The sequence below is a fragment of the Ictalurus punctatus genome, chromosome 28 (assembly GCF_001660625.3).
Source record: "Ictalurus punctatus breed USDA103 chromosome 28, Coco_2.0, whole genome shotgun sequence".
In the NCBI taxonomy this organism is placed as follows: Eukaryota; Metazoa; Chordata; class Actinopteri; order Siluriformes; family Ictaluridae; genus Ictalurus; species Ictalurus punctatus.
Window position 1 is genome coordinate 17,227,735 of NC_030443.2, and position 13,655 is coordinate 17,241,389.

Genomic DNA, 13,655 nt, shown 5'->3' on the forward strand with positions numbered 1-13,655 from the left:
GCATGTCTGGTAATAGAAACCAGACCACAACCACCAACCCCTCTAAACCACCCCCACCCCCTTCTTCTTCCCCCCGTTTACCCCACAGCACCAAAACCCGGCGGGCAGAAGGGTTATAAAGAGTCTGAGAGCGAGAGAATGGAACCGCAGAGCAGAAGAGAGGAGAGTCATTGCAATAATATATATAAAACACCTTCGTCTCTTTATATGAACGATCAATCACAGTTTACACTCTCAGGGGTGTACAAACGGGTTCCTCAGAGGGGCTTTGGATAATTAAGGATTCTTCGCTTCCTAAAGAAGTTGTACTTAAAATCCTAAAGGTTCTACATGGATTTTTTTTAAGTTTATGGCGGAAGGGAGGAAAATATCTAAGGCATTTGTATTTAAAAAAAAAAAAAAAGAAAGAAAAAAGAAGAGATATAAAGAAATTTAGGAATCAATGACCTATTAAGTGAGTAACAATGGAATCAAAGCGATGCGATACAAAATGCTTAAATATTATTGTGTTTAAAAAAAAAAAAAAGCCTCTCTCTTAAACAAGTACCTGGTACCATACAACACTGGAGTTAAAGTATCGGGTACCTTAAAAGAAACCTGAACCATCAAACAAACAAATAAATAAATAAATAAATAAATAAATAAATAAATAAATAAAACACGAGTTAATGAAAGTATGTGGTACCTTAAAAAATACTAGGGTTACACTCGCACCTTCTTACGCGCACTCTCTTACACCAGGAGGGTTTTTCTTAGCGTTCTTAGCTTCCTATTGGGATTTGTCTTGGAATCCTCTGTGAAAGAGAAACATTTTACTGTACACACACTCTACAGAGAACAAACCGAAAAAATTAAGAAAAGAAAAAAAAAAAAAACAAGACGTAAAACCTAAATAATCACTATGCAAATCTAAAATTACACAATGAAAAAAAAAAAAAAACATGATAAATTTAAGGAAAAAATGGCCAATGTGGCTGCGGTGTGACCGACATGTAGGCAATGGTTATAGTTATTTACTGGGTTTAAACACACACACACACACACACACACACACACACAGAGCTTCATATGCAAAACCGCAATAAGCCAATAGAAAACAAACTCTAACTATACACTCATTACGGATCCTACGGTCGGAAAAAAATGAAGTTCATACGAGAAGGCGATGCGCAGATTTGTTAAGAACAACCTACGAGTTTCCGCTATAGCCGTTATGACCTCAGACGGCAAGAGGAAAAGAAAATTCCGGAAAAATAAAGAAACAAATCTGACACGGCTCGGGATGTTGTTTATTATTTAGACAAAGAGCAATGGGTTTAGTAAATCGCCTCAGCACGGGCCTTGACCTTAATCACCCGTGTGCCACCCAAGAAAAGCAAACACGCTTGCACAGAGTGTGTGTGCCTAGAGTGTGTGTGTGTCTGTGCATGTAACACACACACACACACACACACACACACACACACACACACACACACACACCAGGCTTGGACAAATGCATTGGAAACGGACGTCGGTTCTCTTTATTCTCATTAACAAAAGCGATGCAGGGCTGCTATACCTCCAAGCTTAAGTGTGTTAGTTTGGGGTCCCGGTGCTCTGAGGAACTGCCATTTCCATCTCACGTTAAAATAAATACATGTGGTGGAGAAAGAGCAGGAGGGAGGAGGATGGAGGTCCCACCCTCGGTGTGTAAGAGAAGGAGACTTTGTGTTAGAGATAAAAGACCACCAGAGAATCCTCCCCTCCCCCCGCTCTCTCGTTACCCCACATGCTCCTCGTTAAGTCCATCCTAACCTGCTAACCAGATACGGGCGCACTAGACCCCTGCCTGTCCTCTGAGCTATTCTACACAGAGCACACACACACACACACACACACACACACATACACACACACTACCGTATCCTACCCTGCCGTTACTCTTTGAAAGTTAAGAGGTTTATGAGAAGCAGTCCCAGTCTGGAGGGGAACAGGCGAGGCGCCACTGACAGCACCAGATTCTGGTATGCACATGTGTGTGCCAGCTTCAGTGAGTCTCTCTTTTTCTCTCTCTCTCACACACACACACACACACACACACACACACACACACTACAAAGACTCAAAATGACCATGCAGGCCATCCTGATGTTGTCGAATATAAATATGGTATAAGAAATCTATCAACTCTTGGCCTGCGTTCATCTTAAACACATCATATTCGTCAAAAATAATGTCGCACCCCGATTCCAACGAGAGTCATTTACTAGAAATCGTACCACAGTGGAAAAAATTTCTACAAGACAGATTTTTTTTTTGTGTGTGTGTGTGTGTGTTTTTTTTTTTTTAACTTGCCAAGTCAGCAGAAAGCTAGCCAAAATGGAACGCCTTAAAAATATATATATAATATCCCAATTGAGATCATTTCTATTTTGGAAAAAGTCAATCTAAACGATCCCACATAAAAGCCCCGGCCGTTAAAAGTGAAACGTATCGGCGCTCGGTGCGTAATGCTTGTGCTGACGCCAGCTCATAAGCGAAAGCAAAGCACGCTGGGATGTCTTGCGGTGGTTTTCCACTTAATTGATCTAAAGTTGATTCGAAGTCAATCGACAGTAATGATGCGGCCATGGGACTGGAGTAAAAAAAAAAAAAAAAAAAGCTTTATATGAAAATGAAACAAGTTATGGATTGTCATGAGATTATCGGATGAATGATATTAGGCAGGATGCGTTCCAGGGGTGTAATGTCATTACGTTACGCGATCTGTATCTGTTTAATCTGTAACTGTTTAATCCAACAAATAAACATATCTGCATTCGGATTTAATCCCCAGTTTGGGCGTGGCCTAAATCAGATAGGGATTCCTACCACAATGTCTCCAGAAACAGTGGATAGTGTTAATACCTGGGGGTTAGTGGTTAGCACATTTGCCTCGCACTTTGAATCCCACCTCCACCTTGTGTGTGCGGAGTTTGCATGTTCTCCCCGTGCTTCGGGGGTCCCTCCGGGTACTCCGGTTTCCTCCCCCAGTCCAAAAGCATGCCCTGGGCTGACTGGTATTTCCAAATTGTCCGTAGTGTGTGAACGTGTGTGTGATTGTACCCTGCGATGGGTTGGAACCCCGTCCATCTAAGAATCAGTTTTTACTTCCCATTCCGTACAAACGTGTGTTTCTAACGGAACACAAAGCACGATATAGGAGTGTATCAAAACATATGATTGATTTGTTCCATGATATCATCTGTTACATCCGCCGGTGATATTCATATCAACTCACGGTATACTACTATTGCCGTTAAACCTCTCCGTGTCATATGACTATTTTCTATTATTTATCCAGCTTACCGCAAACTTTCGATTCCAGTCCAATGCTCTGCTTTGGCCGTTATTTGATCACATGGTATAAAAAAAGAAAGAAGGAAAGAAAAAAAAAAAAAAAAAAGAAGAGTACAAACGGCTCACCTCGTCATCCTTGTACCAGGAGAGCGATTCAGCCGTCAGCACGAACCAGTACTCTTTAGCGCCACCTTTCATGATGCTGATGTTGTTGATGGTCAGCCAGCCCTTCCTGATAACCTGAGAAACAGAACAAGATACACAGAGATTATAAACACACACACACGTACCGCCTCCAGTGGATTAGACGTAAATTACAAACTCTCTCACGCTCTCATCCACACACCAACATGAAACAACATTCTCTCGGCATCAATAACCTGTTACTATAGAAACAACGATGTATGACGTACTACTGCACTATTGTCAAGAGCTGCTGTTATGGAAAACTAATCAACACCTCCTAACCAATCAGAATCGAGAATTCAGCAATGCTGTGGTATAATACCGTATGTCCACATGGCCACAACATAAACTACACTCTCTTAACCTGTATCATTACACACAGCTGACTTGGTTGTTCTTAGCTGCAGAGCACAAAAAAAAAAATCACACAGCTGAGGAAAGAAAGTCTGGGATTTTTAACCACACGACACAGACATGCACAGATATAGATGATCCAAATACACGTTTTTGTTCAAAGGCCTGAATTGTGTGCTCTTGGGCTTGAATGGACATTAGCTTAAAAAAAATACAAACAAACAAAAAAAAACCACCAGTGTGTGGGAGATGCTTGAGCCACCTGTAATCTACATTAGTGATATCACATGTACACACACACACACACACACACACACACACACACACACACCATCATAAATATAAGACCAGTACTCACCATGATCTCATCCTAGAGCAGAAGAGGCAAAGGAAAAAATATAAATGATTATAAAAACACAAAACGGACAAAAGATGCCTAAAGGAGATATAAAAATCCGTATTTGGAGTGCAAAAGTTTGCATCCCCTTTGACAAAATGGATAAGACAAAGAAGTGACATTTTCAAGAATCGTCCTCTTAGATGCTCCTCATTCTTACAAGTAAAATAAAAAGATATCAAATAGTGTATATTAAGAGAATAATAATAATAATGATGATGAAGTAAATCATTTCAGTTTGATATACTTCTTTTCAAATAAACAACTTGAACACTCGCCCACACTTTTCCCTTATATCTGTCCGTCCTCAACCTCTATCACGTCCTCCTCTATGCTGTAATATCGGTATGTTTGTATAGATAAATTGTCTTTTTCCATTCAAAAACCATGTGGGATGTAAAACTTTTGCACTCAAATCGACAAAAGAAATGTTTGTTTGTTTTATTGTTGTTGTTTTTTTTGTTTTTTTTACAAAAAGGACATTTACTGTCGTCTACTCTCTGCCTTTGTGCCTTGTGGTTTCCAGAAACAACAATAGAAAAACCATGTTGAATAAAATGATTACGGCTTGTTGTTAAGGCAAAAACCAAAAACTTAATATGGCAATTTTATGTCTAGGACGTTTTGACAGTCCTGACCACCTGCGTTAAAAAACACGTCTGCTGCTAGTCACGCTCACCTCAGGAATGCTGTCACATCCACTCATCTCTCCGAAATAACTGCGCAATTACATAATACTCTACTACGGGTCTAACTATGTCTACTCTACTGCAGCGGCACTAAGATCCGAAAATATCACCCAGGACAAATGAGGCGTCCTGAAATGAAATGCTAAATGCTCAGGAGTGTGAAAATACTACAGAGTTGTTTTTTTGTTTTGTTTTTTTAAATGATATAGCTGATCTAAGATCAGGGTTTTTTATGACAAGTCTCTTCATTTCAACTGGTATGAGCGAGAGCACAAACCTGCCCCTGGACCAGTTGATAAAGAAGAAGCAGCATGAAACGACATACAGAAGAAAACACAAAACGTAGGAGATATGAACAGGGGTCAGAAACTCAACAGTCATTTAAAAGGCGACATGACACACGAGGACGTATGTAAGGAGTTAAAGGAAGAGTTCAGCCATAAACGAAACGCACACAATGTTCCACTTAGAGTGCTCCAGTGGCAGCCAAGCAGCTGTGTGGTGGTGGAAGTGCTCTAGTTCATGCAGCTAAAAAGAAATAGAACTTTACATTCGCTACCAGTTTATCATCATGCATATAGTACGCCTAAATGATCACTCAATCACCTACAAAAATAAAAAGTTACATTTGAGGAAAAATAGCAAACAATGTCTGTATTTAAAAATGATAAGGAACTATTTTATCATACGAATCAATTTTAGGCTTCAACCCCGCCTTTAAAATTTAGGCCACACCTCCTAGCTCAGCCTAATACCGGCACCAAACTATGTGATGTGACAATTTTTGTCCACGTTTATGGATAACGGTGTGTTATATTAGCAAGTGTCTGATGGCTTGTACATGCTTTTATAATGCTAAGCTGGTGTCCTTTAGGCTTTAGCTTTATATAAAACAATCAGATATCAAATCTGGTGAACTTTCGAGTCAAAAGAAAAATGCGCAGATTTCATTTTTGGCTGAACTATCGCTTTAAAATCAATAGTATTCAAAACTATTGAGAATAATGGTGACAACATAGGAAAAAAGGAAAGTGTAGGTCTGCACCCGGTCCTGAAGATGGCGCTGTAAGGAATACAAATGTTACCTGGTTGCCAGCCGCCTTCTTCTTGCTCATTTGGCTGCTTCTCTGCTGTGCACTAAAGAGAAATTAAAAAGGATTGCTCAAAAGCAGTTGTCCAAATCCAGTCATTTCTCTAGAGACATGACACTATCAGAGTGATCGGACATGAAATCTGGAGACTCACTTGGCAAATCCGATGAAATCTTCATGGTTGGTGTTCATGTAAGCCAGCTCGATGTCAATAAGAAGCATCACCTTGTGATCACAGGTGACAAAATTGTTTGACAAAACTGCATATATATATATATATATATATATATATATATATATATATATATATATATATATATATATATATATATATATATATTATATACACACACATATATATATATATATATATATATATATATATATATATATATATATATATATATATATATATATATATATATATATTGAGCAATACTATATGATTTAAGTACGACATAAAAGACTGTCATTTTTTAAACCTTATATCGGAAGTGTCCGTGTATTGAATTGAATATTCTTCAGATGAATTGTTTCCAGTAATCTTATTTATGAAGCTCATATGTCATCCAAATGAACGAAATGGATGCCATCAAGCTAAAGTGGTCATCTTTAAATCTGAATATACGCATAACTCCATTACGAAGCAGTATGTATACCCTTTATCACTTTCTCAAATTGTCAAGAACGTGCATTCAGTAAGAAGTAAATCGAATCAACTTCAAGAGAAGTATTCAACTATAAAAAGTCTTGATCCGTCACCCATGATGAGCGTTTTCTCTAACGACACCTCATAAGCCTTTCCTAACTCATCCACTGCTTAAAAGATGAATGCGATGCTTATGAACGTGTGATATGAATGTAGAGACTGACGTGCGTGTGTAGCATCGTTCCGTCTACGCCTCACCTGATCCTTGGTGCGACTCTCACGATCACGGATGTGCTGAGTGACGATTCTTTCCATTTCCTCTCGCAGCATGGGGTACTGGGCCAGCTATGGACACACACACACACACACACACACACACACACACACACACACATGCAGACAAGATGCAAGGCAGAAAGCAAATGTATCATACACTCGGCCTACGACTGGAGTCTTCCTCTACATACAAACAACACGACCCTATAAAACATGCTGGATTTAAAAGCTAACCGCGTATAACATTCATATGCACAAGTCCCAAAATATAAAGGAATCACGTAAAAGAATAATAAAAAACATACGAATGGTGCGTGATTGTGATCGCCGCGATTCGATTCTTCTCTATTGATGACTTTAAATTGAATTTCATTGCCTCAGAAGAATTGCAATTGTTAGCTCCCAGATTTTACGGGTGCGTTTATTCATGTTGTGGGACATTAACAGTTTTCCTCGGTCCCGAATTCAAGTCAGGGCTGCGAATGAGCTCAATACGGTTAATTTATATAGAAGAGTTTGACAAAAACTACATACGATGGCTGCTTTGAGGTGTTCAGAATCCTTCGATCAGACACTAAGGGTGCTTTCACATTGTTCAGTTCATTTGAGTTGAACCCTGGTGCGTATTCCACCTCGGCGCTGTCGTTCCGAGTGACGTGGTCTCGGTCTACTCGCAAGTGCGGTTCGACCGCAGCGAGAAAGTGATTCGACGCCGAACCCGTATGTTTTGGATTGCGAGCTGCTCAACTGAACCAAAAATTCAGAGCTGTAGCACTGTAGAAATGCCATGTACTGTATTCTAGAACAAAAAGAGAACATAAACACAGTAAATACTTTAAACTCGTGAGTTATATAATTATCTAATCTGTAATTTAGCGCTGGCTCCGTGCTCTATGTGCTTGGGTGATTTTTTGGGGGGATTTCAACAAGCACTCGGCAAAGGACGGTTCACCTTTTTCCATTGCCTTATTTATGACGAATACATGAAAGAGCTTTATGAGTTACCTTTTCAGCCCTACGTGCCTCTTAGCCAACTGTTTTTGTTGTTGTTTATTTTTGTTTATTATATTGCAACCAAGCCAATCCGATTAGCAAACAAAACCAAAAGTGTCAGTTTCGGCCTCATCAAACGGACTAATAGGTGTGAAAGCACCCTGCTTTAATATCTTTTATAGACCATTTTAATTCTTGGAGCGGTTTAAGTTAATGATGCATTGCAACGTTTGGCTCATGCAGAGTCACTCTCACAAACCTTAACACACAGACTCATATATAAAACAGCGCAAAGTGGCAGGGATTCGGCTTGATTCTGCTTCGGGTGAAAGTGCAGCGATGCAAAAACTACACAGGGAATTTAAGAAGGACACAAAAAAAAAAAAAAAGCAAGACTGCTTGCAGACATGAGCAGAACATTTACACATGCACTGAACGAATGAAATGAAAGAGAGGAAGAGAGGGAGGATAGGACGTTGGAAGGGATCAAAGTGAGCTCATGTGGATTTTCAGCACAGTCACTTCCTCTCATGACCTACTCTGGTATGAAAGATTTGACCCGATGCTACGGTGGCTTGGTGAAAGAACGCGTGACGAAATACTGCAGAGCGCACGTTTGACACCGGTTAAAAGTGTAAAACAATGTAAACGAATGGGTTTCTACAAATCTGTTTGTAGAAATCCACAAGAGGCTAACTGTCCAATGAAAATCCCTGATCAGACGTGAGAGGTGGCTGCAAATGAGAAGACAACATGAGGAGAGAAGAAAGGTAGAGATAGATGTTTTTATAGGCGTTAGCTAGTGAGTAGAACAGGACCTACCGTCCTAAATGGGAGGAACAAATTAAATTAAATATCCATCACTGAAAGAGGAATTTCACAGAAACTACTAAATTTATTTATTTATTTATTTATTTATTTTTAAATTGCTAATGGAAAAGACACAGAAATGAAAGAAGAAGAAAAAAAAGACAGGACAGGACTACAAAATGCAATGAAACGGAGACAATTTGGAAGCTGGACATTTTGGATATTATTTTGTACGAGAACCAAATAAATCTTTAGTGTACCATGATATGAATAAAATAAAAAAATGGAATGAAATTAAATTATTGTAAAAGTGGTAAGGATAGACTGACCGTTGCTGGACACATTCTGTGATTAGGTTTTGTGTGTTTTGAAATAGAGCTGCGTTCAAACGAGCCGTGTTTACCGTGTGCTATTTGAATCGTTTTTGCTATCCTAGCGCAAGAGTTCAGCGATAAAAGTGGACAAATTTCTCCGTCCTCTGCCTTCTCTAGTTCCTTGACAACGTCGAGTGACTCTGACTCGCTGGGACAACAGAAAAGAAGTCAGGAAAGCAAACTTATAAAATATACAGAAAATATACGGAAACATTTCTTGAATACGGATTTACAAGCATGACTGTAAATAAGGAGGAGAAATCAAAACACCAAGGCTTGGGATGTACTGTCCATGTCCAAAAACATTGGGAACCTCTGGAGATCAAGCAACCAGAGTAAAAAGTTTTAAGCAGGCTAGAACAGCCGTCTCTATGAACAGAACGGAAGATTACATATATAACTGTGGTTCTATGAAAACGGACTTTTTTGTTTTTTCACATCGTACTTAGGTTTCTACTTTGTTTTTGTAAGTTTAACTTTTTTTAATCTTGTCCTTGTGTGGTGTGGGGTTTTTTTTTTTTAAAGTGTGTGATGTAGAATTGTCTAGTATAATGCATAATGATAATAAAGTAGACTTTAGACTTTGATGACTAAGCGGAGGAACACCAGGAAACCACATGTTGGGGGAAAAAAAATGGCCAAAGGCAAATGTGATGTGATCTAGTATGGAGCTTATACAGATTACTCATAGTAGAAGGTCAAGGTTATTTGCACTTGGCAAGAAAAACTCCACTAATTCTGAAGGAACATCACCCTGGTGGTCCAGAATATAAGGAAGTATAAAATCTTTATATTCTATATTAATAAGAGTCTCTCTAGATTCTCACGATCTTCCAAACTGGGTTTTAAGACATAGTGCTGTCTTGTTACAGGTTCCAATTATGAAGTACAAAAAGTTTCAGCAGATGTAGAAGACTTATATATATATATATATATATATATAAACTTTCAAATACTGCTGTATATCCAATTATATTATTTGTTGTAATAGCTTACATTTTTACTTTCTCTCCAACCATTTTAACAGTCTCGGTTATAAGCAAAGGTAACGATGTTAAAACATAACACTGAGATGTGTGAGGAGTTACAGGTTTGGCTCACATCGGCCTCGTGCACACAAACAGATTTGTTCTAAATGACTCACATAGCCAGTAAACTGAATAAGTGTGTAATCATATCCTCGTACTGAAATAAAATGCCTGTACAATTTCACAAGGCCAAGTCGAAATAGACAATACGATTAGAGACGGCCCTAATCAGAAACACGTTCTCTTACTTTAGTAGTGCTTTGAGACAGCAGAAACGAATGCCTTTGAAAAAAGGAGAAGGGATCGGATATGGACACTGACTGTTCAAATAGAAAGAAGAGGCCTGGGGAAAAGGAGTAAACTTACAAACGTCTCAATGACACAAAAACTGGGTGAATTCTCTAATCTGATTGGTCAGAAGGTGTTGATTAATTTTCTAGAAGAGCAGCTCTGACAGTAATGCAGCTGCAAAACCCTCCAACACTAAAACACTCCAAAACCCTCCAATCCTAAAACCCTTCCAAACCCTCCAAAATCATAAAACCCTCCAAAAACCCTCCAAAACCCAAAAACCCTCCTAAAACCCTCCAAAAACCCTCCAAAAACCCTTCAACCTTAAAACCCTCCAAAAACCCTTCAACCTTAAACCCTTCCAAAATCCTCCAAACCCTAAAACCCTCCAAAAACCCTCCTAAAACCCTTCAACCTTAAAACCTTAAAACCTTCCAAAACCCTCCAAAACCCTCAAACCCTAAAACCCCCCCAAAAAAAACGTTCAACCAGGTTTATATTAATATATATTCGTTATCATTTGATGTTGTTTAACCAAAAAAACTATCATCTTTCATATGCTGGAGTTTTCGGTAAGGAGAAGGTTATTTAACATTTATGTATTGTAAGGAGTCTCCAGTGTTAGTGCTTCGTAACAACAGTTTTCCTCCATGGGGAAAGTCTTCAGGATTTTACACGCTCTGATCTGTCTTATTATAATGAACTAATTTGTCTCGTGGACATTAAATGTAACAATAAACGGATAAAACGTATGACATGCCACTCACTAATAAATAAAGAAAATGCAATCGTTGACAAATTGCTGTGATAGAAGAGAACTGAAACACTAAATAAACAAAAATAATAAACTTCAGGGTTGGTATCAGTAACTCAAGTGTTTAATTCCTTACTTAATCCTATGTATTTCAGCCTAACAGGATACACAATGCTCCCTGACACCAAACAAAAATATAACGGCCACAGATTAGCCACCGAGTCCAGCCGTCAGTCTATCCATACCCTAGATGACGCAGACAAACGAGGATTTTGTTTCTGCATTACCTTTTCACTACATTTTCGTATGGTGGAGGTCAGTTCACTCACTACCATATCTATACACTTCAGGCAGGGAGACTTCAGCTTTTGGATCAGCTTTTTCACTATAGCCTCAAAGGCCAGATCGGGGGTAAACAGGCCCGTCCTGTAGAGGAAGTGGGGTGGCATAGCACAGGACAGAGATGGTAGAGAAGGAGGGGAAAGAAGAGGTGGACGGATGAAGGGAGGAAGAGAAAAGCATGAGGAGCGAGGAGAAAGAACAAAAAATGGAGAAAAGGCTCAAACAAATAATAGGAAAACAGAGAGGGGGAAAAAAAAGAGGAGCTAGCAAAATGAAGGGTGGAGAAGAAGAGGTGAGGATAAGGAGAGAGCAGGTTCAGGATGGAAGGACAGATAAGACAGCACAGAGGAAAGAAAAGGCAAGTGAGACATTTGGTTTCTCTTTAAGCCATTCGTCAGAGGGCTCGAGCCAAGATCTCCCTCCCACAGAGAGAGAAAGAGAGAGAGGAAACCTCAGCCGGCTGTCCACGGGCCAACAGCTTGAAGCCAGGAATAATTTAGACTGCAGCGTCGCACACTCACGCCAGTCAGAGACCCTCTAAATTCCGATCTCCATGACCCCAACCTTACAGCTGACCACCAAAACCAGAGCCAGTCTATTACGTCCCCACTGGAGCAGTGGGAACTCTTACAGACTGCTGACACAGCTCTCAGGCGGCTGTTAATCTGGGTGTTAGTGCTTGTTAATAGCCTCCTGTCTTTGTCCTCAGTGGTTTTGTAGTTGTAAATGTAACACGAGGAAGAGAAATGCAATTCTTTTGCACTTTCCTTACAATTCGCATAACCACGCTGCTTAAAGTGACGTTAGCTGAAAGTTATAATACTTATTCTGACTGACGTGCATTTGCATCGCTACAGTCTTTCAAGCCGGTGTCTGGGCGCTGAAGTCTTAGTGCTAGGTGTATATCATGGTTAACGCACAAACCTTATCACACAGCATAATATGCTTTCGTTTTTGTATGATAAGCAGTCAAAACCCTGATTATTCCTTTACAATGATGCAAATGTTTCAATACAGGGCTGGGCCATATGGCAAAAATATTATCGATAATATAATAAGAAAAATATAATTTAAATATTATCAATAATAATATTAAGACATGCTAATAAAATGCTCAAATATCCTCAAGTTATTAGACTAACAGCTAACTTGCTAGTGAAAGATTTGAATTCTTTTATTAAAACACCTGTGTGTACCTACAAAATTAATTACACAATATAACTTCTCAGATTAGCTATCATGCTAGTGGGCCTACTGTTTTGTTTATTATTATTATTATTATTATTATTATTATTATTATTATTATTTACACAATATAAATAGTTAGCCTAATTAAAGTTAATTAGCAGGCTACTAGCTTTAAATACACAACATAATAGTTAGCCTAATGTTAGCTAGCGTGCTAGCGAAAATGGGCTACTGGTTTTCATTACACAATGTAAGACTTACCCTAATGTTAGCTAGCACAAACTGGCTAGAACGTACTGGTTCTAACTACACTCTATAATACTAGACCTAATGCTAGCTAGTGCCTTCTATCTAGTGACTAATGATTTAATTACATAACACTTAACATAATGTTAGCTAGCACGCTAGCGAATCTGGTTACTGGTTTTTAGTTAGCCTAAACGCTAACTAGCATGCAAGACAGCCTAGCACTGGAGAACATACTCGATGTGATAATTAATCAATATAATAGTCAGCCCAATAATGCCAGCTGGCATGCTAACGGAGTAGGCTGTTGGTTTTAATTACACAATGTACTAGTTAGCCTAATATTAGCTAGCATGCTAGTGAAACAGGCTACTAGTTTTAATAGCAGGATAGCTAGCAGGTTAGCAACCTTGGCTACTGGTTTCTACAATATAAGTTTAAGGTTATGTAGTATGGCTAGCAGATTGGTAAATAATTCTAGCTTAACTACTAAAATAAAATGATTACTGCTGGAAAGACTTGAAATTTAAAGTAAATGGTTTAAATGTTATTCTTAATTTTATTTTGGTCTAATCATCTGGTAGTAGCAATGGGAAGAGAGTTGGTCAGTGATACAAAAAGTACATTATTTATCACAAAATCAGTGTCGTCGTCATATCAGCCCTG

The 13,655-nt window shown here is 38.9% G+C and overlaps 1 protein-coding gene across 1 annotated transcript in view; it reads right to left on the reverse strand.

Moving 5' to 3' along the window:
• The window catches only part of dnm1a (dynamin 1a), a 63,264-nt gene that overhangs the window by 28,786 nt on the left and 20,823 nt on the right, over nucleotides 1-13,655 (reverse strand). Inside the window, exons 11-15 of the mRNA XM_017460369.3 lie at nucleotides 6,946-7,032; nucleotides 6,193-6,263; nucleotides 6,033-6,084; nucleotides 4,220-4,231; nucleotides 3,448-3,561 (exon numbers count right to left, since the gene is read on the reverse strand). Of these exons, the coding sequence (XP_017315858.1) occupies nucleotides 3,448-3,561; nucleotides 4,220-4,231; nucleotides 6,033-6,084; nucleotides 6,193-6,263; nucleotides 6,946-7,032 (336 nt within the window). The remainder of the gene's footprint in view (nucleotides 1-3,447; nucleotides 3,562-4,219; nucleotides 4,232-6,032; nucleotides 6,085-6,192; nucleotides 6,264-6,945; nucleotides 7,033-13,655) is intronic.